At 41.7% G+C, this 26,985-nt stretch overlaps 2 protein-coding genes across 4 annotated transcripts in view; one reads left to right on the forward strand and one right to left on the reverse strand.

The window, feature by feature from the left end:
• ADAM10 (ADAM metallopeptidase domain 10) overlaps nucleotides 1–15,495 on the reverse strand; it is a 49,332-nt gene extending 33,837 nt beyond the window's left edge. The window contains exons 1-2 of one of the 2 annotated variants that reach the window (XM_072043326.1): nucleotides 15,138–15,495; nucleotides 4,148–4,298 (exon numbers count right to left, since the gene is read on the reverse strand). In XM_072043326.1, the coding sequence (XP_071899427.1) occupies nucleotides 4,148–4,239 (92 nt within the window). In that variant the 5' untranslated portion in view covers nucleotides 4,240–4,298; nucleotides 15,138–15,495. The other variant, XM_027467123.3, reaches the window with a different exon arrangement.
• Nucleotides 15,496–15,562: 67 nt separating this feature from the next.
• MINDY2 (MINDY lysine 48 deubiquitinase 2) overlaps nucleotides 15,563–26,985 on the forward strand; it is a 28,665-nt gene continuing 17,242 nt past the window's right edge. Inside the window, exons 1-4 of one of the 2 annotated variants that reach the window (XM_027467125.3) lie at nucleotides 16,202–16,342; nucleotides 18,017–18,173; nucleotides 23,925–23,982; nucleotides 25,701–25,765. In XM_027467125.3, the coding sequence (XP_027322926.1) occupies nucleotides 18,153–18,173; nucleotides 23,925–23,982; nucleotides 25,701–25,765 (144 nt within the window). In that variant the 5' untranslated portion in view covers nucleotides 16,202–16,342; nucleotides 18,017–18,152. Of the gene's footprint in view, nucleotides 16,343–18,016; nucleotides 18,174–23,924; nucleotides 23,983–25,700; nucleotides 25,766–26,985 lie in introns of both variants that reach the window. The other variant, XM_027467124.3, reaches the window with a different exon arrangement.

The raw sequence follows: 26,985 nt of genomic DNA on the forward strand, positions 1-26,985 counted from the left end.
TAAGATATTCTGCAATTGGTATATTGCAAACATCTATACTGATAAAGAAAACTTTCAAACTGCTCTGCATGAGAAGGGTTGTGCTCAGTATGCACATGAGCACACATTTTATGGTTTAGTAAGCCGAGCCAAGTATAAAATACTACGTCAATTTCAGCGAAGAACTGCATTCTCAAAATTGCTGACATTACCTTGACACGCAAAATAAAGTTATATCACATTAAACTACTTCACTGTATCTCATCCTGGCGCCACCTGCATTGTTCTTCTATGAACCATCCCATTTGGGTGCTTTCTTTTAAAAGCTAAAACATAACAGGAACTTAACTGGTTAATAGAAACCCCACGCATTCATTAATTTTGTGTGAATCCTGCCTGTGCTCAAAGGATACCTTAAATTAACTCACACTAAAACATTCACTATAAAATGTCACATTTGATATAGTATGATTCCTAACTATTGTTTTTAACTTCAAATTCCTTCTGATTTCAAGCCTTTTAGAAATAAGCATATTCTGCACCACTGGTGAAGCAACAACATCAACTCATCTAAACTACGTGGGTTATGATTCAAAAGAATTTGTAGCTTACTTTCAGTGATCTTAAATTACCTATTAAGCTAGTGTTTTAGCATTGGATAGTGGTCGGTATGTTTTAATACAGGCATTCAACCTGACATAGCAAGTCGTATTTTAGATCACCCAACAACAAGAAGTTTGAAAAATGTGTTCTTAACAGACTTATTGTGTAACATTTAACTTTCAGATGAAGATTAAATAAGGCAGGGTTTCTCAAACAATGGTGTGATACACACCCATTTGCAGAACTACGTAGCAGGCTGTGAAGAATGATAGCTGTGGGTTTAGTTCTATCACTACAGTATCTATTTCACGTTATTAAACAGTTCCTAAGCCCATGGTTATGTAGTCACTTGGTATTATTTCTCTTTTATCTTTTTCAAAACAGTCCTGTGAAGTAGAGCTCTTAAACCTGAACAACCTACTGAAAAAAAAACAGATGCAACTTCCACAATCAGAGGATACTTCTAGCTGCCAACCATTTTCTGGACAACAAACCCTTAAGTTTGCTGAATACTATTCTGGCATACATCAGCACTTCCACTGAGAAAAGTAGTGTTGCATCATCCCTCTTATCACATCTGCTTATTTCTGCACCCATTTTTATGACAACAACAAGTTTGCTTACACAGTGAATTGAATGAGTAGTTAGGCAGGCTGATAAACACAGAGCCAAATCACTTCCCTATCCTGACCAGCAGTGTGACCAACAGGCCCTTCTAGCCCAAATGGGAAAATTAGGCTTAAAGTTCAAACCTGTACCTGAAATACAGCATAAAAGCCATTGTGGCGCAGCTAGCTCCATTTGCTATTTCCAGCAGTGAACTGCTGTAGATACTAGGGCAGCTTCTTCACTGTTTCCTGTCCACGTAAGATAAACAGTTTTTTAGAAGCCAACTCAAAACAGAGATTATCATCAGGGTACTGACATAGCTAATAGCTGTTTACTATCTTTATTAAGTTAACTAGATGCAGGTTGGACAGCATTAGTAAATTAGATAATTAATAATTTTTGTAGACTGTACTCTAACAAAGTTTCAGAGAACAAAGATTTTTCATACAAATACTTCACGCTGAGGTCTCAGAAGTACTCTGGCTGTATGCCAATAGATCACTGTACCTGCCCAAAGTTTTAATGAACTATTTAGTATAAAATTAAAAAAAAATAGGGTTGAGTTTTCGGAAGCTCAAGCCTCATGCTAACTGAATGCTTTGAAGTTTCACTGGCTGTATTAAAGTAAAAATACACTTTGAGAGTCTACGGGCTAAATCAAAATGGTTTAAGTATTTTGCACAAATGTTTTTCTACCTTATTACAAACTAATTAGAATATCTGATAGAAAGGTTTTAATGTTGTCATGATGATACACATCACTTAAATAGTTTGTCACAATACGCCAATTCCAATTACAAAAAGGCAATCCTCTTCACACTTTTATCCAAATTGCCATTATACTTTCTTCAAAAGTTACTAAACATACTGTACATATTAAAACACAATTCATTTAATATTTCCTAATTCACTTTTAAAAGAAAAATGAAAACAATTTTTAAGAACACATTCAAATTCATTAGCAGGACTTTGTGGACTAAGTTTATATCTTGGCAACTATTCTCTCTTTGGCAGGAAGTGTTGCATGTATCACGGGAAACTACCAAAATCCTGATATATAGACTGGTTTCCCTTACATTATATTTCCATTCAGCTTCCTCCGTTAATGGAAAATTTATCCCTCAGAGCACAGGGACTTAGAAACAGTTCCACATATAAAAGTAAGTATCAACAGCTTCTTTCATGAGTAACAGTAGCTGTTCTCGAAATCTTTTTAGACCTGCTCATCTATGGCCAGGTGCAACTAAGATCCTGAAAGTGAAAGAAAAGAATTTTTAGACCTCGTTATTGCCGGTACTGTTAACTTCTTTTGAGGATTTTCAGCCCACCTTATTATCACAGAGAGAATGCACAGGCTACGCCAGGAGCTCTGTTTTACAAAGAGTATTATGGAGTCTTTACCAATGACAAGATGAACCTGCTCAAGCAGACAGAAATGTGGACTGCTCCCAGCAAGAACAAGTCTGATCCTCCCTGCATTACCCTTTTAAGTCATACCAATCTTTTTTTGCCAAATAATTTTCAGCTCGATCAGTTCCCAGATACTATTCCTTGCATAGTTCTAAGACTACTTGCACTAGCACACAGAAGATGCTGGGAATGCTGTCAGGCCTGTTCCCCACTTTGGTAAGCCTAAATTAACCGTCAGCCAGCTGTTTCAGAGTGGCAGCATTACAATGGAACTTCACTGTCTTGTAACTTCCCTGGAGATTTAACTACAAAGTAGAGAGGTTTACATTATGAGGAGCCTTTGCAATATTCTACTCTGCAGTTTTGTTTATAAGAACAATTTAATAGCAAAGACTAATGATAGCCTGTGAAGCTAAAGCAGAGACAGCAGCAGTGTGACTCTCCTTTAAATAATAAAATTTCTTGGACTAAAATCACACCCTAAAATGTGGTCTTAAGGACAGGAATTTAGGTTTTTGGTTACTGTTCTACAGCAGTTGCAAATACAATGCTAACGCTAACCTTTTGGGAACATGCACTAAAATTCAGTCATTACAACATACACCTCCCGTAGCAACACTTCATTCCCTGAAGAAATTACTTGCTGGCACAGAAGGAACAAACACCCCAAACATGGACTTGGAAGACCTGGTTTTACCTTTTCTCTGTCAAGCTTCCTATGTTTCTAGATATGGACAGCAATTATTTAGCAAGTGCTAATTACTTAAATTTTGTTTTAAATCACTAAACAACCAAGGGCATTACATATTCCTAAAAAAAAATGTTAAGACAGTGGTGCTGCATGGGACAGAGTTGCACAGAAACAAAGATACAGACAAATATTTTAACGTACTTTCACTTCCTTCTTAATTATAAAAAAGAAAAAAAAAGGAAGATCTCTCTATTTCAGAATTGCCTAGGTAACATCTTCCTATTATACTTCAACTGCTCACACTGGATACCTAACTTCTCTGCCTGAGAAGTTTCAGTCAGAAGTTAAATATAAGGCTAAGCAAATCTTGTAGCAGCAATCATGTTTTTCCCATGTCAAATAACTGCTAAATTCCACAGCTGCACAGAAAACAAATGCCATTTTACTACACATCAAACAACACTTTGGGGGCCAATTTTGTAGTTTCAAATGCAATTTGAAAGTGTACTTTTCTTTAATTAAATTTGTTTAGGCGAGGTTTGGCATCTTTTTTGCAAACCAACATGCCAAGGCTGCACTAGCAGCTCAGAATCACGTGCCACTCTGTTCCCAATATGTCTCTGTTTAACCTTTGAAGTACATTAACAGTTACCACCAGAAGTTTGAATGAGTGATTACAAGTAACAATTTCACATTTATACTGGAAACCAGAGCAAACACTCCATAGAAACTGCAAACATTACATTTTAGTATATTCTAGTTAAAAACCTAGTGACTTGATTTCACCATTTATATATCACAAAAAAAAAAAGACTAAAATATTTAAAACAAGTACATGTTTAAAATACCACTAACCTTCCATGAGCATGAAAATCTAGGCGCAAGAACTGATCTTCGTGCGATACTGCTCTTTTGGCACGCTGGTGTTTTTGGTGTAACAAATCCATATCATAAGACAATCCTTCATAATGTCTAATGTATTTATTTAGAGGATTTCCATACTGGCCTGAAAAGAGAAATAAGGAAAGTTTAGCATGTCTGAGAAATTATTAAGGTAACAACCACATTACAAAGCTTGACACATCTGTGGAGCAAAATGGTGACAATGAGAACCTGACTCCCACACACAACATACATTTTGGTTTTCTTTTTTACCCCCTTTTATACCTCACATTCATTCTACTGTGGTCCCACAGACTGAATGCATACTTGCAGCTGGAGTGCAATAGATGGACCTTGAAGGGCATCTTCCACATTAATTTCAATCAAAACTACTCCAACAATGCAAACTACATTCGGAATGCTTGAGACATGTCTCAGAAACTCACTCCTGATCCAGACATGAGTAGTGTTAACAGCTTAGCCCCTTTCTTCTGGTTCCCTAAAAGAATTATACTTCTGTTTTCACTCTACTCTCACTGCACTGAAACACCTGCTCAGGTTTATATTCTAGATGCCAGATAACCAGGAAAACTAAGAGCAAATCATGCCATCTAGCAATGTGTTGTGTATTACATGGAACATTCTATCAACTAGAAGAGTTGTGTTAAAGATGCCATCACCAAAGACGCACACTGAGTTCAGTCTATTTTGGATACTTCTTTTTAAGATAGGTTCATGGTTGGACTTGATGATCTTAGAGGTCTATTCCAACCTAAATGATTTTAAGATCTTATTAGTTAACATAGCCCATGCAATCACAGAACTGTATGCACAGTAAATTGACAGCACAGCGTGTATTCAATGCGAAGTGTACTTTCATATCCCAACAACAACCAAAGCCTCCATCCCCTGCTGCTGCACATCCGGCTGTGCTTCTCTTCACAAGAACAACACTTGACTGCACTTCCATATTAAAGGCCTGCTCTAAAACACCACACATGGAAAATACTGCATCTGCTTGCCAAAAGTAAACACAGACTTGAGGAAGGAGCTGAGAGGTGATTCATTAAATGTGGTCAGAGACCAAAAAGATAGTTAAAATTCAAACAATAGATATAATGTGGAAGAAAAAAAAAAAAGTAGATCACTGTGGCTTTACAACAGAGGTATGCATACAGGATTTCTTTTAGTTGTTTTTACATGCTTTCTGAAAATATTTTTAAACACTTTCAGTATTTAAAATATCAAATCATAAGAAGCTACTTAGATACCTATATCTAGAATCTACTACAGTCAACAGCAAGATTGCTTCAGTGGTTCTGGTTTCAAAGCCAGATTATATGTGACCCACATTGTATCCTCTTTCTTGATGTACTAAACACTGAAGCCTGGAAAGAGTTAAGCGTATCAAGCAACATATATTGTTTCAAACATTCAAAGCCTAGTTGTATGTTTTGATATATAACTTTTATCAGTAGTTAGCATGTAAGCATTCGCCTGGTTTGAAAGAAAGGCTTCAGTATCCTTCTATATACTTTATACAACTCACGTAACACTAACTTTTCTCTTGTAACTCAACAGAAGCAACTGTTTCTGAAGAACAAATCAACAATTCATTACAGAAACTACTTGGTGGATCACAGCACTCAAAGGTAAGCCTGCAGTTATCAGGCAAAAGTATTTTTTTACACAATCTGTAACAATACATTGCCAAATTTATTTCTAGAAGGAACATTTTAGAACTGTTCAGTAAAAATTTCTATACAAGTTCTTCCTTTTACTAAAGCATATTCTAAAACTTTAGAAGGTGTTTTGCTCAACTATTTGTTTTTATCGAAACAAGGCAGTTCTGTCCTTTCAATGCACTGAGATGTAATGTGGTGCTACAAACATAAAGTGAGTACAGTAAATGCACGGTCATTGTTTTTACTAGTCATAGAACATAGAACCTTTCACAAAAAGGACACCATTTCAGTCGTCAACAACTTCATTTATGAAGAGACTGAGCTGACATAAACCTGAATTGTCTATTGAAAGCTACAGTATAAAAATGCAGTCTTAACTACAACATAAAATTAGAACATAGAACTTGTAAGTTGCTATTTTTTCACTTCCAGGATTAATCAGTAATCTTTAAACTTTTCCTGAATGGAAAGTATAGCATTTGTTTAAATATCATAGCATCTACATTGGTATAGCAGTATCTACTACTATGTTCTGAAGTTTGGGCAACCAAAAATCAATAGAATAACATTATGCACCAGTTTCTGCTTTAGGGTTGTATTTTTTTTTTCCTTTTTTTTTTTTTTTTTCTTCCCCTCCCATTTTCTGTGGTATTTACTTTAGTCACTGAATGTTGTTCTTAGTTGCATGTATGCATTTGTCCCATTGTTCCTGGCTCCCCACCTAGCTTCAAAGCCTTCCTTCCTTAACCTCCTACTTCAGGAAAAACAGCAGTTCTTTAGTTTATGCCTGATTCAGGAACCTTACATTTGATCTTTTTTTTTTTTTTTTTCCCCTGCAGAAATGAAGTACAGCATCTGAGAGATCACATGAAGAGTCAAACCCCCGATTTGCTCCAGAACCATTAATTCTGTATAACACAGTACATCTCATAATCAGTTAATGTCAGATAAACCGCAAAGAGAGAATTCTCAGAGATTCCACACAGTATTTCCCTTCAGATACGTATACTGACAAGGCCCAGGCATGCTCAGGGAAAGAAGCATATCCCAAAACTTTGCCTCAGTAATACGGTACAAATAGTTACATTTGCACAAGGAAAAGTTATTGTACTAACAGCAGAATTTTGTAAGCAGAATATAAATTTACCTTTTCCTGTATTTATTACCACGAGGTCTTCTTTAAATTACTATAATGAATTTCTCAGCATCTCTATTCCTTTTCAAGGGATTAGAATGTCTGATTTCCACGCACCTCAGAGTGATACAGAAGATGACCAAATAAATGAATACTTCCAAATGCGTCACTTGCATTTAATAGGAACGTGCACAACATGATACGGCCATCTCTCTTTAAAATTCAAGTAATGATACACTGCAGATAAACTCCACTCAAATTTCCTCCCGGTACTGAAGGCCTACATATCTTACTCTTAGTCTCAAAAGTCCATCCTCATCTTGTTTACCAGAGGCTTCTTAAGTGCCTTTGCCATTCACAGAATTTGTTATTTAAGCATGTCTACATCAGTTCTAATCCCAATAAGAAACTCTACAAAGCCAAAGTTTCACCAACCAGCATGAGGAATACTGGGGGTGAGGAATGCTGTCCCTGTCTGATGTTTCTCCTATCACTTTAGGCTTACTCCCACAACACAAACCAGAAACACCTCCTTGCGCACGAGACTTCTGTACCCCAACCACAATTAGCCTGGGCCTAGTTATTAGATCAGCCTGCTGAACAACATGCATTCACCTGACTGCCAGTACATGCCTTCCGATTCCAGCTATGTGAGCCAAAAGCATCAACATTAAGAGAAAAACTTCAGAATTAGCTGGCATAAGTTACACAATTGCTGGCATAATTAACTGAAGTTTTAATTTTAAAATGAATGTAAGTCTGGAATATGATATGAATACTCTTTGAAAACGTCAAAACCAAGGAGTTTGTATGCTGCAAAGGTGCACGTTTCTGTGCTCTCTCAACACAGGACTATTTAACAAGTTAAATTATCTTCAACTTTTCTGTGGTAGGCAACTACTACTAACACATTCTTTAAATTGCTATAGTTTTTTTTTTTTCCTTCAGCATTGCAAGGTACTTTTTAAACAGCATCAGGCACCTAGAAAAAGGTTTTAAAGCAGGACAGCTTCCTGAAAGGCCCCAAAACGCTTTGCACCTGCTGCAGGCCTCGTGGTCACCCGGAAAGCTGAGGCTGCCCTCAGCTGAGTAGCATAGTTTGCAAATGTGACAAGAGATTAAAAGACTGTTGATACTAAAAAGCCTTACAACGTTATTTCTGCTAAGCAAAAGTTAACATAAAACAAAGAGAGCCCTTCTGCTAAAGCAAAGTTACACATTCTGCAATCACACACACTTTCCCCCAAACTAAAAACAAACATGCAAACATAAACCCCAAACCCCACACCTCCTTTTAAAGGCCCTCATGGCACGTACTTGCCACAAGCACTCTCCCCTCTTAAAAAAACAAAGCAGCTGCCCGCCACACAGGGCACGTGCCATTGCAGAGCCTTTCTGAAGATGGCCTTCAGACAGGGCTGAAAGCAAAGTTTCCAAATAAGTGTTAGCTTTCATTTCCAGAAACACGCATGATGGTAACACTGTAGTAGCGCCCAAAGTCTCAAATCAATTTGTGATCTCCTTTAAATAAAACCAGCTACAAATCAAAAGTGATTCTCCTCATCACAAAGGTAGCTCAATGAGTAACTCAGCTTCCATAAGGTACGAATTTATAGGATGCTGACGGCAAAAGTTTGTTGAGCTGGAAAGATGACTGTACTTCCCATGCAGTATCTGGTACAAGATGTCTCAGATTCTTCTCTTGCCAGACTCGGTGTTTAAGCTGCATATAAGCATCATCACCAGAGGCATCACAAACGCACCCGCAGACACTTTAGTGCCTTTCCTTGTGGCCCATTGGGCAGGTACAGCTGCTAGCTGCAGCTCCCCTAACTGGAGCAGTCTGTGTCAGAAAGGAAGACACCTATCACAGCATCCAAAAGCCTCGCACCCCAAGAATCTCCTACAATTGCAAGCACACAGACCTAAAACTGGGATGAACTACTGTGATTATTTTGTTGCCATCGAAAAACTATCGTTTTTTGAATTGAGACTTCAAGACATCTATTAAAATAAGCGTACAACCAGAAAACCTGCAGTAAGGAATACTGAACCACCTGCACCCAGGTGGAGTTTAAGGGAGCTGTTCTACAAATTTCGTGTATCGTGTTGCCATCAGACAAACATCAAAGATGGCACGACGCCTTTCCAGGCAACCTAGTGAAACCAGCCACCATTTTACTTCAGGGAAATGCCAGGGCAGAGGACAGGAACACAGTATACAGATACCAGAGGGTAGCTGTGGGATGGCTTTTGAGGCTGACAGGAGACTGATGTATGGACTTGCTAAACTAGATGTTGCTTTTCCCAAGTGGAAAAACCTCCAAGAACAAAGCTTTATTTTCAGGGAATTAGAAGTAAATACAAGGAAGGACTCACTCTAAAGAGACTATGCAGAACATTTAGGCAGATGGCCCAAGGTGATAGTCCCTGTAAAAAACCTTGTGTGTGAGGGTCTAGAGCTCTTCAGCAGCCTTTGATAATTTCATTGTACTTCCTGAACAGCCACTACCGCACTGGACACAGGGTGTCAGAGGCACACCCTCTCAGCTCCTACCTAAGCTCCGCACATCATACAAAGGGTGAAACATACCCAACACTGGATTTGAGCTGTAAGCCTCTTGGCACACCTTGAGCAGCTATATATAACTGCTGTTTGGTGGTCTGGGCTAAATGGCTTTGCTGCTCATTCACGGTGTTTATTTTTTTCAAAGATTGTCAAAACTCTTTTTCTTAGACAAAACCTTTGCAGTCTGTGAGAGACAAGCAGAGGAAATGCGTTAGGGAATGTGTAAACCATGAGGATGTACAGAAGTCCATGGGACTGGAAGGGCTGCATCCCAGAGCACTGAGGGAGCTGGCTGACACCATTTTGAGGCTTTCTATCACATTGGAGAGGTTTTTGGGAGAGGGAGGTTCCTGACAACTGGCAGACAAACATCACGCCTGTGTTTAAGGAGAACCTGAAGATCTATACGCTGGTCAGACTAACCTCAGTATCTGCAAACACCATGGAGGAAATTCACATAAAAGCTCGGTCCACATGCACAAAGATTAGTAATAAGCAGCACTAAAATTTAGCAACACAGGCATCTATTATGTACATCTGTATCGTGGTAAAAGATAACATTTAACTGTCCTTTAAGTGGATAAATCCAGCACACACCGTTCTAAAAGGTGAAGCTTATATTAAGACGCTTAGATTAAGACTTGCACAAGAATGGCAAATAGTTCAAATACAACTCAAGTTTGTTAGTGGAAAAGAAACACACAAAATACAGCATGCTGGACTATCAGAAATTGTTCAGTGCTCAAGCTAACCTACTGGACAACTCTTTACTGCAAGCATCATCACTGATTGGCAGATTTGAAGTGCCAGCATTTGATAAAAACCTTTAAGAGAATGATTAATAGTATTTTAATTTAGATAAAATTATCAAAACGTTGTATTTTTTCAAGCTGTTCTGAATTTTTGGTTAATTCTCTTAAAAAAAAAGTTCCCTTTACACAGGACACTTGTTGAAAAGTATAGGTAACATTCAAATGTAGTACTTCTGTGCTGAAGCACATCAAAAGCCAGTAATCCTAAAATCTATCTCCCAACAAGAATTTCACTGAAGAATGAATCCAGGCTGTCGTTTTGTGACTGCCAGAAGAAGGGCAGATCCTGCCACCCCTTTTCATCCTATTTTTGCTCTTCCCTTGTGCTGGCACTATAGCCGATTGGGATGAAAAATATGTTTTATTTTCGTCGTTAGTTTTTGATGAAAAAAAAACACACATGCAAACAAAAGCCAAATCAGGATCATTCCCCTTCACTGGAAACTTGCATCTAAGGCACAGTTAGTACAGCACCACCAGACTAACTGATGTCTGCTTTTTTTTTCTCCCTTTCTTTCTCCCCATCCCCACACAAGTCTCAACTCTTCCTCCTTGCTGGGCCTGGGTCTGCACAACAAACCAACTGAGGTGATATGTCTGGCAGGAAAGCAGTCATTTCTTTCATTTAAATTTGCAGGTTGAATTGGCTCGTCAAGAGGTGGAGAAGGAGAGATGGGAATGCAGGGCCAGGGCAAGACGATGCAGCTCATGAGAGTGGCTCTGCCGTAGCACAGAACTGAACCATTCGAGCCTTCTAAAAGCAATGATAAACTACTGGCTTAGGTTCCTGGGTGATGGTATTTCAAAGTTACTATTTAAAAACCTGATTTTATTTAATTTCCATGTACACTTCTGAAATAATCACCTTTGCCAGACACTGCCTCATCCAGCAGTATAAAGTCCTAAATGTTTTAATTTTAAATCCCAGATACGTGCTAGAGGCTGAGTGCTATTTTAATGAAGGGTAGTATTCTTCTCAATCTATAGCAAGGATGCAGATTTAATCTCTCAGATACTGATAGCTCATATAAATACCTTCCTACAACTCCCCCATGTGTCCAGAAAAAAACAGAATTTCTCCCATGCACAGCGGGAAATAGGTCGTTTGATATCCTGCAGCACAAGCCACTACGACACAACTCAGAAGTCCAACAACATCGAAGGGTGTGCTCTACCAGGAAACAATTTGTCATAGATTTGCAATGACGTTCAGCATCTGATCAGCGTAGGCAAAGCATGACCACTTGTTAATTCCAAACTTCTTGGGGGTCTCATTGCTTCTTTTCAGTATTTTCTAATACTATTCCCACACTTCTTAAAATCACCCTCAGATTTTATCAGTTATTTCCATTCCTCAAAAGACATGATAATAATTATGTAGTGTTTAATATATTTGCATGCATTTCCATAACATTCAATGAAGCATGCTCCTAACAGTTGAGGAGAATATTGCCCCTAAGGACTGCTTTATAAATGTCAAAATTGCTCATAACATCAGTCAATGAACAGATCCCTACACTAAGCAACTCTGAGGGTATTGATGAAAATACTGAGATTCACTTCACTTTTTTTTTTTTTTTTTTGTTAGGAAGTCTGAAAATTCAAGGCACTATACGCTAGAAACTTCAGATGTGTGTATCTACTTAAGGTAAATTCTACCTTTCCCCAGTTTCTTAATAATAATAATAAAAAAAGAAAATTGGCATGACTTTTCTTCTCATGTAATTGAAACTACATTCAAAATGACCAGCTGGAATACATGTTTTTAGGAAGGTTGTATTTATTCACTGGTAGTAAAGAAATAAATTTCTAGAACAGCCCTTGAAGTTATCTAGTATCAGAACCTGACCAAGCATGATCAGGTCCTATCAGAGTTAATTACTGATAACTCTTCTGTTCTAACCATAAGCCATGCAGAGGGTTATAAAGCATCAGAATACAGACATTGCAGTACACTTCATCTGTACAGCAACACTAGTGATTGCTTTTGGTTATGTTCCTTTTCCAGTTTATTTATTTTTTTAATTATGCAAATGTAAACGAATTTACAATCAATTGAAACAGATTTCATTTAGGCATTAAACTGTTTTCTCCTCAAATGAGCCATCAAACAAGTAAACCATAAAAGTTGTGTAGGATCTTAATATTAAAATAGACAAAAATCTTGACTTTGTCATCCGTTATTAACTGTGAACTGAAGTTGTAATCAGTTCTGTTAATCTACCATTATTTAACACTACCCCAAGAATACCACAACAGCGTGTAGACAGGGTATACAGGCATAAAGCCTTAAGTACTTCTGAAAGAATTACTCTGGTATCCCAGACAAACGTTCCAAGCTTAGTGTCACCATACAGAAGTACATTCAATAAAATACAAATTCATGTAATTTTCAAAATGATTACTATTTCATATGTATATAGCTTAAAATTATACAACTTTAAAGAATATTATTTGGCTTCTAGATCTTTGTAAAACTAGTGAGCACAAGAGGCACCGTACACAAACGTAGCACAGGTAGACTGTGTTTTTCAGTTGTTTCCAGGTTGTGTTGTTCTTGCAGTAACACTTAAGAACGATGAAGTTGCCTTTTCCACAGACATTACTGTACTCCTAGAATATAAGCGTTTAAATAAAGAACTTTATAGTTCAGCAAAAACATTTGCAGTTGGTAAGAAATTCTAGAAATGTAAGTAAAAGCTAACTGATAATTCTATTACTAAAAAGCAATTTTAATTCAAAAGTTATTTTTTTTTCATAATTATGTTTAGACTTTCAAAAAGAGGAAAGAGCTTTACAGGTTATTTCTGAGACGCGAACCAGCCAGAGTTCCCAGGTTCCTATCAAGCACTGTTAAGCTTTGTTTAGAGACTGATCTATATTGCTAAGCACTGGCAGGCACGTACTTCTGTTAGTGTGAGGAGCACTTCCTACTGCCGGTATCGTTGAAGGTGTCCATTTTTCTCTCAAAGAAAAAATCAAACATGAATTTCCAAGATACATTTCATGAACCCGTTCCTACATATCCGGAGTATATGCACGTTACCATGATTTGAGCTGGAAAGCGTACTTGCCTGCTTGAAATTGAACCATGACAACAACTCTCACAACTGGGCAATGAATTCCCCTTTGAGCGAACTCCGTGCCAGCACAGTTCAGTTTAGCAAACAAGAAGGCCTTGAGAAGCGTGCCCACAGCGTTACCCTACGGTACCCTAATAACTGCCTGGAGTTCACGAGGGAAAAGTCACGAGCGAAGCCCTGTGTGCGTGCCCCGTGCTCACACGGCGGGGCGAGCTCCGGCCATGTGCAGCGCTGCTTTTTATCACACTTAGCTCAGCCCGGCCACGAGCACGCCCTGCCCCAGCTCTCTGCTGCCTGTTACCTCCTGACAACGCGCAGCAGGCCCGGCTTTGGGGCCGGATCCCTTTGATAAGCCCCACGCCTTGGCACACTCAGCCGCGATAAGTGCCAGAGCCAAAGCAGCAGCGAGCCCCTCACCCAGCCACGACCCCACCGGCAGCGCTCGCCGGGCCGGGAGCCCCCCGGCTGCCCCCCCCCCCCCCCGGCCTAGCAGCGGGCGGCCCCCCCCGAGCCGCTCCGGGCCCCCCCGCCGCGCTTCCTGGTGCCGGGCACGGGGAAGGGCAGCGGCGGGGAGGCTCCGGGAAGCTCTGGGGCGAGGAAAGTGGGGGGTGGGGGGGGGTGGGCACGGGGAGGCGGCTGCCGGGACGCCGAGGAAAGTCCCGAGGAAGCGCGGCCGCCGGGGCCGGGGCGGGGGGGAAGCGGGGAAAGTCCCGGGCCGGGGCTGCGGGGAAAGGGCCCGGGCGCGGCCCCGCCACGGGAGCGGCGCGGCCGAGGCCTGGCACCCAGGCGCGGCGCCCCGGGGCGGGGAAGGGAAGGAAGGGAAACAAGGAAGGGGAACGGGCACCGGGGAGAGCCGCGGCCCCGGGCCGGGCCCCGCCCGCTGCTCACCTCCGGCGCCCGCCGCGCAGGAGCAGAGCAGGAGCAGCGTCCCCGCCAGGTCCATCTTCGCCGGGCCCAGGCCCCGCCGCCGCCTCCTCCGCCGCCGCCGCCTACCCACAGCGCATCCGCCCCGGTCGGCGCCGGGATGGGGAGGGAGGGGCGAGCGCCGCGCCTCGCTCCGCTTTGTCCCCCGCCGCGCTGCCGCCCGCGGATCGCCTGGCAGCGGCGGCTCGGCTCGGCTCGGCGCGGCTCCGTTCAGCCCGGCTGCGTCGGGTCGGGTCGGGTCGGGTTCAGCTCCGCTCCGCTCGGCCCGGCCCGGCCCTGCCCGGTTGCCCCCGCCCCGCTCCCTCCGCCCGCCCCCGCCCGACGCCGCCGCCGGAGGAGGGGCGGGGCCGCGGGGCTCGCCCCCTGCGTGCGGGAGGGGCGGGGCGGGGCGGGGCGGGGCGGCCGGAGCCTGGCTCAGCGGCGCCCCCCGGCGGGGGAGGGCAGAGGCGGCCGCGGGCAGCGCCGGGCGGGCCCCGCCTGAGGCGCGGCGTCCGCGACCCCCGGGCGGGCCGGAGCCGCCCCCGCTCCCCCTCGGCCCCCCCTGCTCCGTGCCCGGCTCGCCGAGCCCCTCGCGGTTCGCGCTTTGCCCCGCGACCCCCGCTCTCCGGACGCCCCCCTCTGTGGGGGGGGCTTTCTGACGAGCTGCGCTTCGCGGTCGTGCCCCGCGTTCGTTGCCCGCTCCGTGTAACAATGAGTCCCCGCTAACGGCATCGGCCGACTCCCGAAGCCCTTCCCCTGGCGCTTTGTTTATTTACTTCATTAAACGCGCGTCCTGCAGCCGTGTGGGGCCAGCCCGGGGGTTCCTCTGCTCTGCCAGGACCTGGGGCCGGCACCCTGCTCACAGCAGCCCGGCTCCCGCGCCGTGTCACTTTAGGAACTCAGGAAAACAACAAATTCTGGGCGAAACGCTGTTTTCCCAGGAGAGCCTCCCTTCGTCTCCAAACTCCCCCGAAAAGTTGTGCAGGCGCGTACGCAGGGAGCACCGCGGCAGCGAAGGCGCCTCGGATGCGGCGGCTGAAGTCGATGCAACAATTTGCGGGGAACCCAGCAGGGGAACCCCGAGCGCAGCGGCGGGGAGGGGCGCTCCCACCGGCCCCACGCCGCCCCCTCGCTGCCCCTCAGCGCCCGCTGCCGCCCCGCCCTCGGGGCTCCCCCCTGCCCCCGGCGGCCGCCGCCCGCCCCCACGTCCCGTCGGGGCGGAGCCGCCGCCGCTGTCATGGCGTCGCGGGCGCTGCTGGCCGGGGAGCGGCCGCTGCGGCGCCGGTAGAGCGCGGAGGAGCCGGGCATGGAGGGCCTGGCGCAGCCCCCGCCGCCCCCGGGCTCGCCGCAGAGGGGCGGCGGGGGCGCCGCCGGGCAGCTCCTCCTGGAGGAGGCGGCGGCGGGCGGTGGCGGCGGCGGCGGGGCCGGGCCCGCTGAGGCGGGCGGCGGGCGGCGCAGCCCTTCCCCGCGGCCGGCCCCCGCGGCCCCCCGGCCGCCGTCTCCCCCGCGGGCCGCGGAGGACGCGGGGCCGGCGGAGCCCGGGAGCCCCGGGGCGGCGGAGGCGGAGGCGGCCGGCTCGGGCTCGGGCTCGGGCTCGGAGAGCGGTCCCGCGGGGGCCGGCCCCGGGAGCAGCGGGGCGCCCAGCCCGCCGGGGGAGGAGTCGCGCAGCCTGGAGTCGCTGGAGTCCTTCTCCAACCTGCACTCCGGCTGCCCCAGCAGCTCCGAGCTCAACAGCGACGCCGAGGAGGCGGCGGCGGCGGCGGAGGCCGCCCCGGGGGGCCCGGCCCCGGAGCCCGGCGGGGAGCGGCCCGCGGCGGGCGCGCAGCTGCTGCCCGCCTCCAAGGAGCGCTTCCCGGGCCAGTCGGTGTACCACATCAAGTGGGTCCGCTGGAAGGAGGAGAACACGCCCGTCATCACCCAGAACGAGAACGGCCCCTGCCCCTTGCTGGCCATCATGAACGTGCTGCTGCTGGCCTGGAAGGTAGCGGGGCTGCGGGCGCTGGGCGGGGCGGGCTGGGGGCTGGGGGCACCGACCGGGCACCGCCGGCAGCCTGCGCTCAGCCCCTGCTGCTCCCAGCACGCACAGAGCTGGGAAATGAAGGGCAGGAGCTGCGGGCGGGCTCTGTGCTGCCGGGCCGCTGCTCGGGGGGTGCTGGCACACGGGGCTCACGGGGTTGTTGCCTCAGTGGAGAAGTCAAAGCCTAGGCGGTGCTTTTCTAAACGCCGTGTTGTTGGCAGGTGTGTCGGGGTTTTTAGGAAATATTTCCAGACATAGCACTGAAAACTTAGGTAATGTTCTTAGAAGATTAATTCTGAAGCGAGGTGTATGCAGGATTTAACAAGTACAGGTTTGCGATAGGGATGTGCTCGCAGTTACGTGGCAGGGATTGGAAATCAGGTCGTGACCAAGTACTGCTGAGACCTGGAAGTTCTTGTGTTCTGCATAACCAGCGTGGATGCGACTTCCTGTACTCTGAGAATAACTTCTAAATATTTAAAACAGGCGACTAGAACATAAGGCGTAATATAATTGTTAGCGTTTACAGGTAAAAGGAATGTCAGTTGGAGAAGAGCTGGTGAGCTGTGTGTATTGCAAAACAAGAAGGGGTCCTTTTCAAAAAATACTTATAATTCAACCCCAAAAGATTGACGAGATGATAGAATGAAGTTTTAGGATAGGAAAGCTTTATGAGAGTGGTTCTGATGTTGTAGTATGAAGGGGAATAAATTTGGTATTGGAGGAGTAGGAGGCTGATCACAGGTATAACAGGTGATAAAGAAGAAGACCAACATTAAAGCAATAAGAAGAAATTTGTTCAGAAGTGATTTTTCAGAAGATTAGTGATAGGGTGTGTATTTTGTTTTGTTTTCTAAGTTGATGTCCCTGTACGCTTTCCTGAGCAGAATAGCTCATGCGTCAGGAGGAATGCTGTGGACTCAGGCTCTGTAATTGATATTTAGACATTGGTGAAAGCAGTACAGGGCAGTTGTGTGACTACCTCAAGAAGGTGTGAAGGTCTTTATAGACTTCAGTATTTAATGCTTTCTTCTTATGCTCCCTCTTTAACGTGTAGAGATGAGTACAGGGCCTTGGAGAGCTTGTTCTCTATCATTAGTTGTGGTGGGGTTTTGAAAGAAGTGGCTGGTTTGAGGATTTACCTTTTTAACTGTCCATTTAATGAAAGAATATAAATGGGACTGCGCTGTCCTTGTTGTTTGCTCTTAATTTTTGAGAGGTTTTCTTCCTTAGCATTCTTCCTTCCATTCCACAATTATATAATAACTTTCTTCTGCTGTCCTCCATGCAGAATTCTATCTGACAGTCTGCTTTGATCAAATATTATGTTAGCAATAATTAATGTGGTATCAAATTTTATGAGTCGGTGGAAATCAAAATGCATCTTTGGAGTGTCCTTACACTTCTTGTTGCTAGCATTACCGAAAGGGTTTTCTATAATTCTATCAGTTTGTATAAAACCTCAGCAGAATTTACATGATTTGCAGACAGACAGCAATTCAGCAGTTTAGGTGAAACTGCCAATATGTGACTATTTATATGCTTCAGTGTTTTCTTGTTAGTTGGTTGTGTATTTCCCCTGCCTGTAATTGATTCTCCTAATTAGCGCCTCTCCAAATTAGCCTTTCTTTTCCCCAGTTTATAGTCAAGAACCATGTTGGCATTGTTTGGAGTGGCAAGCTTATTGGCAGCTCACCTGCACATCATTGACAGTAGCCAGCTACATACCAAGGCTGAGGATGGACATCCACATTCTTCTCCCTTCTGAACCAAGATGAACACTAGATTGGGTCAGGTAATTATAATTTGGGAACAAGGGAGCAGACAAACAGTTGAAAACAGGCAAAAGCAGAGCGAGAATACCATAGCGTGTGTGTTAGATGAAAAGGAATTAATGTGGCAGGGGAAAAAATGCAGTAAAAAAATGAGATGAGAATGGGGAGGAGGGGAAATAACTTGAATAGAGTATAACGATGTAAACAGTTACACTTTAGTGCCTCTTCCCTGTATCCACCACTAACCTTCCTTCTTAGAACTCTGTCATGACAAGGTTGAGTGTTGTGGTCAAGCTGTAGGTAAATGTGGTCTCAGATAATGCATGGAAGTTCTCAGAGTTGAGAAGTGTTACAGTCAAAATGTTAGTTTTTGTTTTCATAATTATTTCCCTTTGGATGTCCAATTATATGGACATTGCTTATCCCAGAATGGGAGTGATAGTTTTGAGATCCAGTACTACACGCAGAAGTGAAAGTTGAATTTGGATTTTTGTTTGTGATGAGTTGCACACAATCAATTTGTTTAGAACTAAAATTTACCTTTACTTCTTAATAATGTAAACCATAATCATGGCACTATTTGTACCTTAACCTCAAATATGTATTAAGGAGAACTCCACTTTTTCCAGATGTTTCAGTGCCTCAAAGTTCAAGCTTCTTACCCCTATGCTAGATTATCATTTTAAATGTTAGCAGGTATGTGTTCTCCTGTCTGTGTCCCAACTGCTCTCTGATAAAACATATTATTATTATTATTTTGAGATAGCATCTCTTAACTCAGTGAGGGCAATAGGTAGGATATTAATTTGCTTAAAGGATTGCAATAGCTTCGATACAGGAAGACCTAATAGGTATTGTACCTTAAACACGTCATGTACTCAAAGTATTTCTTCCTAGTGGTTCTTGAAAATCTTGTTCATTACTTGAGCAAGATTCTTCTCTGTTCTTAGTCACTATTCAGTTTTTACTATGTCTCAGGGGAGGTATTTTTGAGATTAGATTTAAGATCTTTATTTAATGATGCAAGCATAATTGAAAATAATTGAGTGTTGCGCCTATATGTACTTGGCTGTGAGACAGTGGCTTGGCAATACGTGGGTTTTTGGAAATTCCGAAATAGTAGCAAGGATCTGGATGTACAACTCTGAGGTGGCAGATTGTACGAGTTGCGCTTTCAAATGTTACAATTATCATTGTTTTTCTCTTGTTTCTGCTGACTGCCTGTATAGCCTTTAGGAGCTAGAGCTGATGAGTTGTTAAAAAGAAGTTACAGAAATGCTCTAAATCAAAGGAAAACAAAAGCAGTATGAGACCAAGTTGAAAAAGTAACTGTTGTGCACAACAACGTGGAAACCATTGAGGCTTCTGTGATGGAAATCATAGAATCGTGAATGAAAACAAAATGAAAAAATGACTTTTCAAGAAAATCATGAAATGAAAACAAAAGTAGAGCATTGAAATAAGCATATAATGTGTATGTCAAAGCATGAGTTTTCTGACACAGAGCAGCTTTGGATACAGTCTTTCAGCTTGCTTAAAACTGCAGACTGCTCAGTTTTCCTTCAGGACTGTGGCTTGCTGTGTACTTGAGCTAGCAATGTGAAGCTTGCTTTTCGAAGTACCTTTTGTGGTATTTGTTAGACGTAGTCCACAAATCTCTGATCGCTTCTGGCATTGTATTAGACTGCAATTTTGGGTGGGGTTGTGGAATAGCCCTCGTTAAGATTTACTGTATGGTGATTGTTGGATGCTGAAAGCTCAGTAAATGTGCCAAGGAAGTCTGTGAACTTTAACAGAAAGCACAGAAACTACATATCTGAAATAGGCAACACAACACGAATCATATTGGAACATAAAATAAGCCTAAGGGAAAACATATTTAAATAGAAATATAAATAACTAATATTAATGAAGTCTTGGGAAGTGAATACATAAGGAGTATCTTGTTCAAGTTTTTGTATAGGAGAATAATTCTAGTAGTATATACTGATATCATCTTTAAAAGTGTTATAGATCACAGCCCTCTTAACAAATGGAAGGTTTTAAGAGCGACAGTACCTGCATGCCTGGTTACACAAAACTGTTGGTACCTTTCAGAAACCCATGAACTCCCAGTTAGATGGCTGTAGCAGTTCTGTAAATGAATGTTATATAACCACTGATGCTTAGGTGTATCCAAACTGAGGTGCAGCGAAGAGAGAGAGAGTAAAAAAAACCTGCTAGTTAGAAATTTTTAGTGTTAAGTTCTTGTAAAAATGGCCTGTTTCTCAGAGGAGCTGCGCACAGTATGCTCCTGCTGATATCCATTTGGTTTGTTGGAGTCTGCAGTGGCAGTGCCTAGTTTGAGGTCTGGCATTGGCTCGTTACATGTGTTCTGCTTTTCCTTTTTACTGAGCTAAACCTTCTTATGGCCAGAATTTGCACAGATTGCTCAGATGAACTTGCTCAGCTTCTAAGATGAGTTGCCAGTGAGTTTTTGATGAATGCTCAGCAGGCGCCTTGGCAGCTTTCCTCTGCATCTGTGAGATGAGTTGAGCTTGCAGATCAATGGGCCTGTACTTGTGCATTTTCCAGGACAGGAAGCCTGCTCTAAGGGACTGAAGGAACCCTGTTTGAGAGGGGAGATGTGAGATTACCAGGCGATAACACATACTATCAGGCTATGAGTTTCTGAAGCTTTTCCTGCAAGGCAAGAGCTATATGTTTGTAGGAGATACTCATCACCTCTTGCTGGTGCAGGCTGAAGCTACCCTAACCTCTTCCAGAACACTGAATTGATAGAGTTGCATACTGTAAATAAGTATATTTTGAGACTATGAATAATAGCCAATTAGAAATGTTTATGGTCCCTTTCTTTATGCATAGTATTTACAGAAGTGTTAGCTTCAGTGCAGAGTTATATTACTTTTTTTTTTTTTTTAGGCCCTTCTGAAGTGTTGGAGAATACAGTTGGAATTATCTCAAGGCAGTATTATTTCATTTCCCAGTTTGTAGTCTATTGCATAGAAACAGCATAGGTTTTGCCAAACAAACTGTTCAGTATGAAAATTTGTTTACCAACTGTTTTTTAACTGCAAAAATGTCTCAACTGTACCTCACATAGTTGGTTAAGAAAGATTTTTTGTTTTTTTTTTTTTTCCCCAACTCCAGAGGGTTGGAAGGAAGCTCGAATGAAAACTAGGCAAGGTTGGGGGAGAGATTAGGGAGGAAGACAAAGAAACAGCAGTAAAAGGGTACTGGAACTGGGTGGAAGCTGAGGAAATGCATTTTTCCTAAAACATGAAAGTAATGTAAAATCCAGCAACAAAGCACGGGCATGTATTTGTAAATTTTCTGTCCCTCCAAAGTGTTGTGGACAACAGCTTTCACTACTACTGCTTACATTGTTTTCTTCTGTTGATTCACGTGGAGCATGGCTGTGGTCCTGCATGATTTTTGTCTCCCTACTTTAGTTTTAAGGTATTTTTCTTTCCTTTTTCCTCTTTGGTGTGTTATCTTTCCTGTAGTTCAAGTGTTTGCAATGAAGCCCTAAACAGTCAGGCAATGTCGTGTTTTCTGTGTATCGAGGCAGTTCTGTTGAGAAGTACTCATGACTGTTGGAGCCCAATTAGCCCACTGTAAAGGTGTGATCGAGGTCTCATGAAACATGCACTGCCTAAAATTATGCTGTAAATTAATCCATTATCTTTGTTTAGCATTTAATTAAGCTGTTAATTTTGGTATTTAGCTTGTTAAAACATCTGACTGGGAGATTCTGCAGATACGAGCAAAATTACTTTGATTCAGTTCTTCAGTTAAAAATTAAATTCCTAACCACCGCGGTTTGAGGGAAAATTGAGATTTATTAACCAATAACACAAACACATCCCTTAATCCATAAAGTCTGAAACAGTAATATATTTATGCCATGAATATGCAGAGTTTAAATATGGGCAAACCAAGTAATTATGCTTTATAGCTGCTGTTTGTAACGTAGGCATGCTTCTAGATCCTCAAAATTGACACAGAGCAGAAATCCCCAAGTAGTGCTGGCTGAGCTGATGCATATGCTTAAAAATCAAGCAAGCTATCTTCAGTCCTGAAGAAATCATAACATTAGTCCTGCTAATAGTTGAAGTGGTGTGATAATTTTTCTTGATGTGATGTTGATACAACTGTACTGTTTGTAATCCCAGGACTCTTTGGGGTTTAGGTAGTCTCATTCATTCTGTTTCGTGCTGTTAGATGTGCCTTAGCAGCAGTAGTGACCCAGCCCCAGCTCAGGCACAGCTAATAGTTGCTTGGGTTTAACTGATACCAGCTCAGAACTGGATGTGTAGGAATCAGCTTTTTCAGCCTTTAGTCCTGTTACCTATGTGGCAAAATACTTTGTGTTTATGTGCACACTGAATAGGAATATTGCGAACAGGATCAAAGATTCTGGAAACCTTTAGCATGCATAGTGTTAGTGAAACTTAACCTGTTCCCCATACTTTTTAAGGCATTTTGAAAGTTGCAATCAGTCGCTGCTCGTTTAAAAGATGCTTTCAAAAATGTTTGTGCTTATGAATGCATGACTGATTTTTTTTTCTTGTTTAATTCATATACTTTTAAGTTTTTTTGGAAGTAGCAGAACTAATTAAACTTTCTTGCAAACTTATACTTTACTGATTTCCTGCTTTACTAACAATTTATAGCCCCCTAATCTTTAACTCCAATGCCTTCAATGTTCATACTTTTATTCTTATCCTTCCCCAGATCCCTGATCGTACTGTCAGCCTCTTTCTGGTGGAGAATGGTGATCAGTGTTAAGGAATTAGATTTTATATATATATGTGTGTGTGTGTGTGTATACATCTCCTAATACTCAAATACCAGACTTTCTTGACTTTCTCTAGTAAGATGTGGAAGAGAGGGTGAGATGAAAAACTGATGAGAAAGTTTAAAAAATAAAAAAACAGAAGACTCCTGTGTTACTCCTTGACACTGCCAGAAGCATGGTTTTGTGTGAATCTGTGCTTGGGCTTTTGGTGCAGGGAAATATGTAAATGGGAGTGAGCAACCAAAGCATTTACCCAGGATGCTGGATGGAGGAGATGAATCTAAGAAGTTTTGGTCTTGACAGCTGCCAGGGTGGTCAGTTGTAGTACGTAATGGTGACAGGAATGGATCAGGGAGAATGGAAGCTTCACACTGAGTTGTGTGTATTTGGCCTTTCTGTAAGGAGTTAAACTGAACCCTTGAAATGTGAGCATGGGATGAGAGGCTGGGAGGTCATTTCCTCAAACCTGTGCGAGCCTTGTCTTCCCTGTCTTGGCAGCAGCTCCCCCAGGTTTTCTACAGCCTCATATCTGTTCACTGGAACTTTTGAGTTAAGACCAGTTAAGAGATATAAAGAAGTAGTTTTGTTGTTGTTGTTTTGTTTTTAAACTAAGTGTGGCTACATTTCTCAGGCTGTTCTTCCTCCATGCTTGCAGCTGAGCTATGGCGAACAGTGTAAACTCCTGTGAAGTTGAGGGGGATGCTGGTGAAAGGTTTTGATGGGAGAAGGGAGCACTAGGACAGAGCTGCAAGTGAAAGAGAGTACTGTGTGCATGTGGTTTCTCTAAAAACTGAAGTGCAACCTTATCCTTCTCATAGCTTTTCTTTAGTAGAAGCCCTGCTAGGCTAATGGTCTCACAAATTGGTGAGCCAAATGTGATCAGAAGACTTCAGGCTAGAAATACCTTATTAATACTTCCTAATCTGCATTGTTTTGAAATTTTAAAGAGAATATACTTTTACTTTCACAGGTTAAGCTGCCACCGATGATGGAAATCATAACGGCTGAACAGCTGATGGAATATTTGGGTTAGTAATTACTCACAATAGATAGTTTTTGCTTACATTATACTTCTTAGTGAGTAGTAGGATAGGACTGTTATTTACTAACTTTTTTTTTTTAATCTAGCTTTACTTGAATGCATATTTCAAGAATATTACTCATGGTATTCAGTAACACGTTTTTTCTCAACAGTCTTCTGTACTGTTTTCCTAAGTTGTTAGCCTAATGATGCAGTTGATGCAGTTTAGTATGCCAGTGTGTCGGTAGATTTAAACTTATTCATGTCTTTTAATGTTTCGTTACAGTCCACAGAATGGAACAAGTCGATTGTACTTTTAATTGTCAGCAGTAACTATAATCCTTGACCCAATTAAAATAACATGAAAAATGAATTTAGTTGTCATGGTGACTGGGGTCTCATTTGTGGGCACTGTTCCATTACCAGATTCAGTCTTCGGCAAAACTGCAGCTGTTTCTATCTGACAAGTCTAACTTCAACAGCTCAGAGTGATCCAGATGTTACAAGTGCATTTGCCCTAGTTCTTAAGCTATATGCACCACAGATCCTTGCGTTTGTAGCCTAACAAATGTAAAACATTTAAGCTTAATATACTAACTAGCTTTGGTATTCTGAAGCAGAAGAAAAACTTACTATATTCTTTCTTTTTGTTTGTAAAGAAAGCTTTTCAAAAGCCTACTGATGAATATTCCAATAGCTGAAAAATAGTTAATTACTTAACTTGGGAAAAAAAAAAGCAACAACACACCAACATCTTTTAAGAACTCTAATTTCCTGTGCCTAAACACTCTTTTCTAATTTTAATGATAGAACAATGCTATCTGAACTCACTACCTAATCACAGTTAGCTAAACATATGCCTTGAAGTGTCTTCTGTCTTCAAGACATATCACTTTCTGGAATTATTTTATTAAATTGAATCTCAAAATCATTTTCTTAGATCATTTAGATTCCTATTTAGTCAACAGGATTAGCAGTTGCCAAATTGTTCTCCTACAGCTTAAAAAGAACTTTGAGGGGGAAAAAAAAAAAAAAGAAAAGCTCCTCAACCATATTGAACAATTTGAAGAGGTGATAAAATAAGAAACCTATGATGATGCTTTTATTAAATCTATAGAACTTCCTTGTGTAGAAACATAGTTTTTAGAAATGAAACAAGGGAATAAAAATGAAAAGCATAGAAATAAAATTGAAAATTTTGGGTGAGGCAGGTTATGGAGACCACAATTTTTGGTCACCAAAGTTTTTGCAAATCTTGAACCCCTACACCTTGATTAACTGATTAATAACCTTTATGATGCAGACACAGATGGAATACAGGCCTTTCAGAATTATTAGTGTATGAAAACATATTCAGAAATGTACGTAGTGTCAGTCAGGATGAACAGTTGCAATTCTTAAATTGTGTTATGCAATTACATGTTTTATTGTGAACAGTTTTGACTTTTTATGAATCAAGGCAAAGAGGGAAGGTAAATAATTAAGAGGCTGGCATGATACTCTGATTATGGAATGCTGTTTTAGTAATGACATTTGAATTTCACTTCTGAATTTATGACCTGAATATTTTTTTATTTTTTTTTTTACTTTGTACTTATAATTCAGGCTATAAAACAATGGCATCTCATTTAACAGAAAGCTTAAATTGTTATATTTATGATCAGGTAGCTTCAGTCAGAAGTGTTCAAAGAAATGTTGAATAAACTATATTTTTGCTTTTTTTAGGAGATTATATTCTTGATGCAAAACCAAAAGAGATATCTGAAATTCAGCGTCTAAATTATGAGCAGGTAAGAAGCTGCTCCTAAAATACAAATGCTTATGTAAGGTACTAAAAGGTACTATTTTTTTCCTCACTTAAGGTTTACTGATTTCTTAAGAACCAGAAGCATATCAACTGTTATTAGTAGTCTTCCTTTTTCTCTAGGCTTGATGTAAAGTATTATTTGTAAGTATTTCTTATTAGCAAACAAAAATTTCTTACCCGTTAACACAAGAAACTATTGCTTTTCTTCTTGCAATGAGTGTAACAAAAGAATATTTTTCATATTGAGGAATAATAACATGGAAATATACATGGAAGTGTGTAACAGGGTGGCTGCTCTTTGAAGTCTTCTATTTTGCATTCTTCAGCATGCTCCATTCTGTGGTCTCTGCTAGTCTTTCACTGATGATAACAGATGAAATGAGATCTGGTTTTAAGTGTTGATGGACAAAAAGAGGTTTATTACATATAATACAAGGCAATATTATTTACACTGACCACAGTTTTATCACAGAAGTCTTTCTACATTAAAAGAAAATGTTATTCTTTTCCAAAAATATTGATGTATATATGTATCTTGGAGCAAATGTTTCAAGCTCTGTGATCACAGTTGTTTCGTTTTGATTACTTGTGGGGGACAAAAGTGATTTGAATTTAAGTATTTCAGGCTAGTTCTCTTTATTGTTAGGTTGTCTTTTCTTGCTAATGTTCGGTGTTGAAAACCGAAATATCTTGGGATGATTTAAATTAGAATGAAGATTGAATGGATTCTTTTAAGAACCTTCCAAAATATGGCTTATGTCAAGTTACATGAATTCTCCTTGCGATAACTGAGTTAGCTATATTTATTTTTTTCCCCACAAAATGCTACGTTGTTAAAGATTATAGCAGTCATCAAGTTACAGGAGGTTGAAGAAAATTATATACCTGGTAAAACTACAACTCCTGCGGCTTTCTTGTGCTAAATATATGTATTTACTAAGTAAATGTCACAAATCTTTTTGGTAGATATGTAACTGTACAATTTTAAAGAAACCTCCCGTTCTAGGAGTGTTCTACATTCCATTCAAACATACCTGTAGATGCACTTGTGATACTACATGAGAGGGAAAAAGGAATTAGGTAACTGAGTCTTATAAAATTATTACATTTCAGAAGCATTGCAACTAGTCTTGGTGTTACTCATAGTTTTGTGTTTATCATGTCACACAGTTAACACTCTGCCTAAAACAATATATTTTTTTC

The sequence above is a fragment of the Anas platyrhynchos genome, chromosome 11 (genome assembly GCF_047663525.1).
Source record: "Anas platyrhynchos isolate ZD024472 breed Pekin duck chromosome 11, IASCAAS_PekinDuck_T2T, whole genome shotgun sequence".
NCBI classification, from domain to species: Eukaryota; Metazoa; Chordata; class Aves; order Anseriformes; family Anatidae; genus Anas; species Anas platyrhynchos.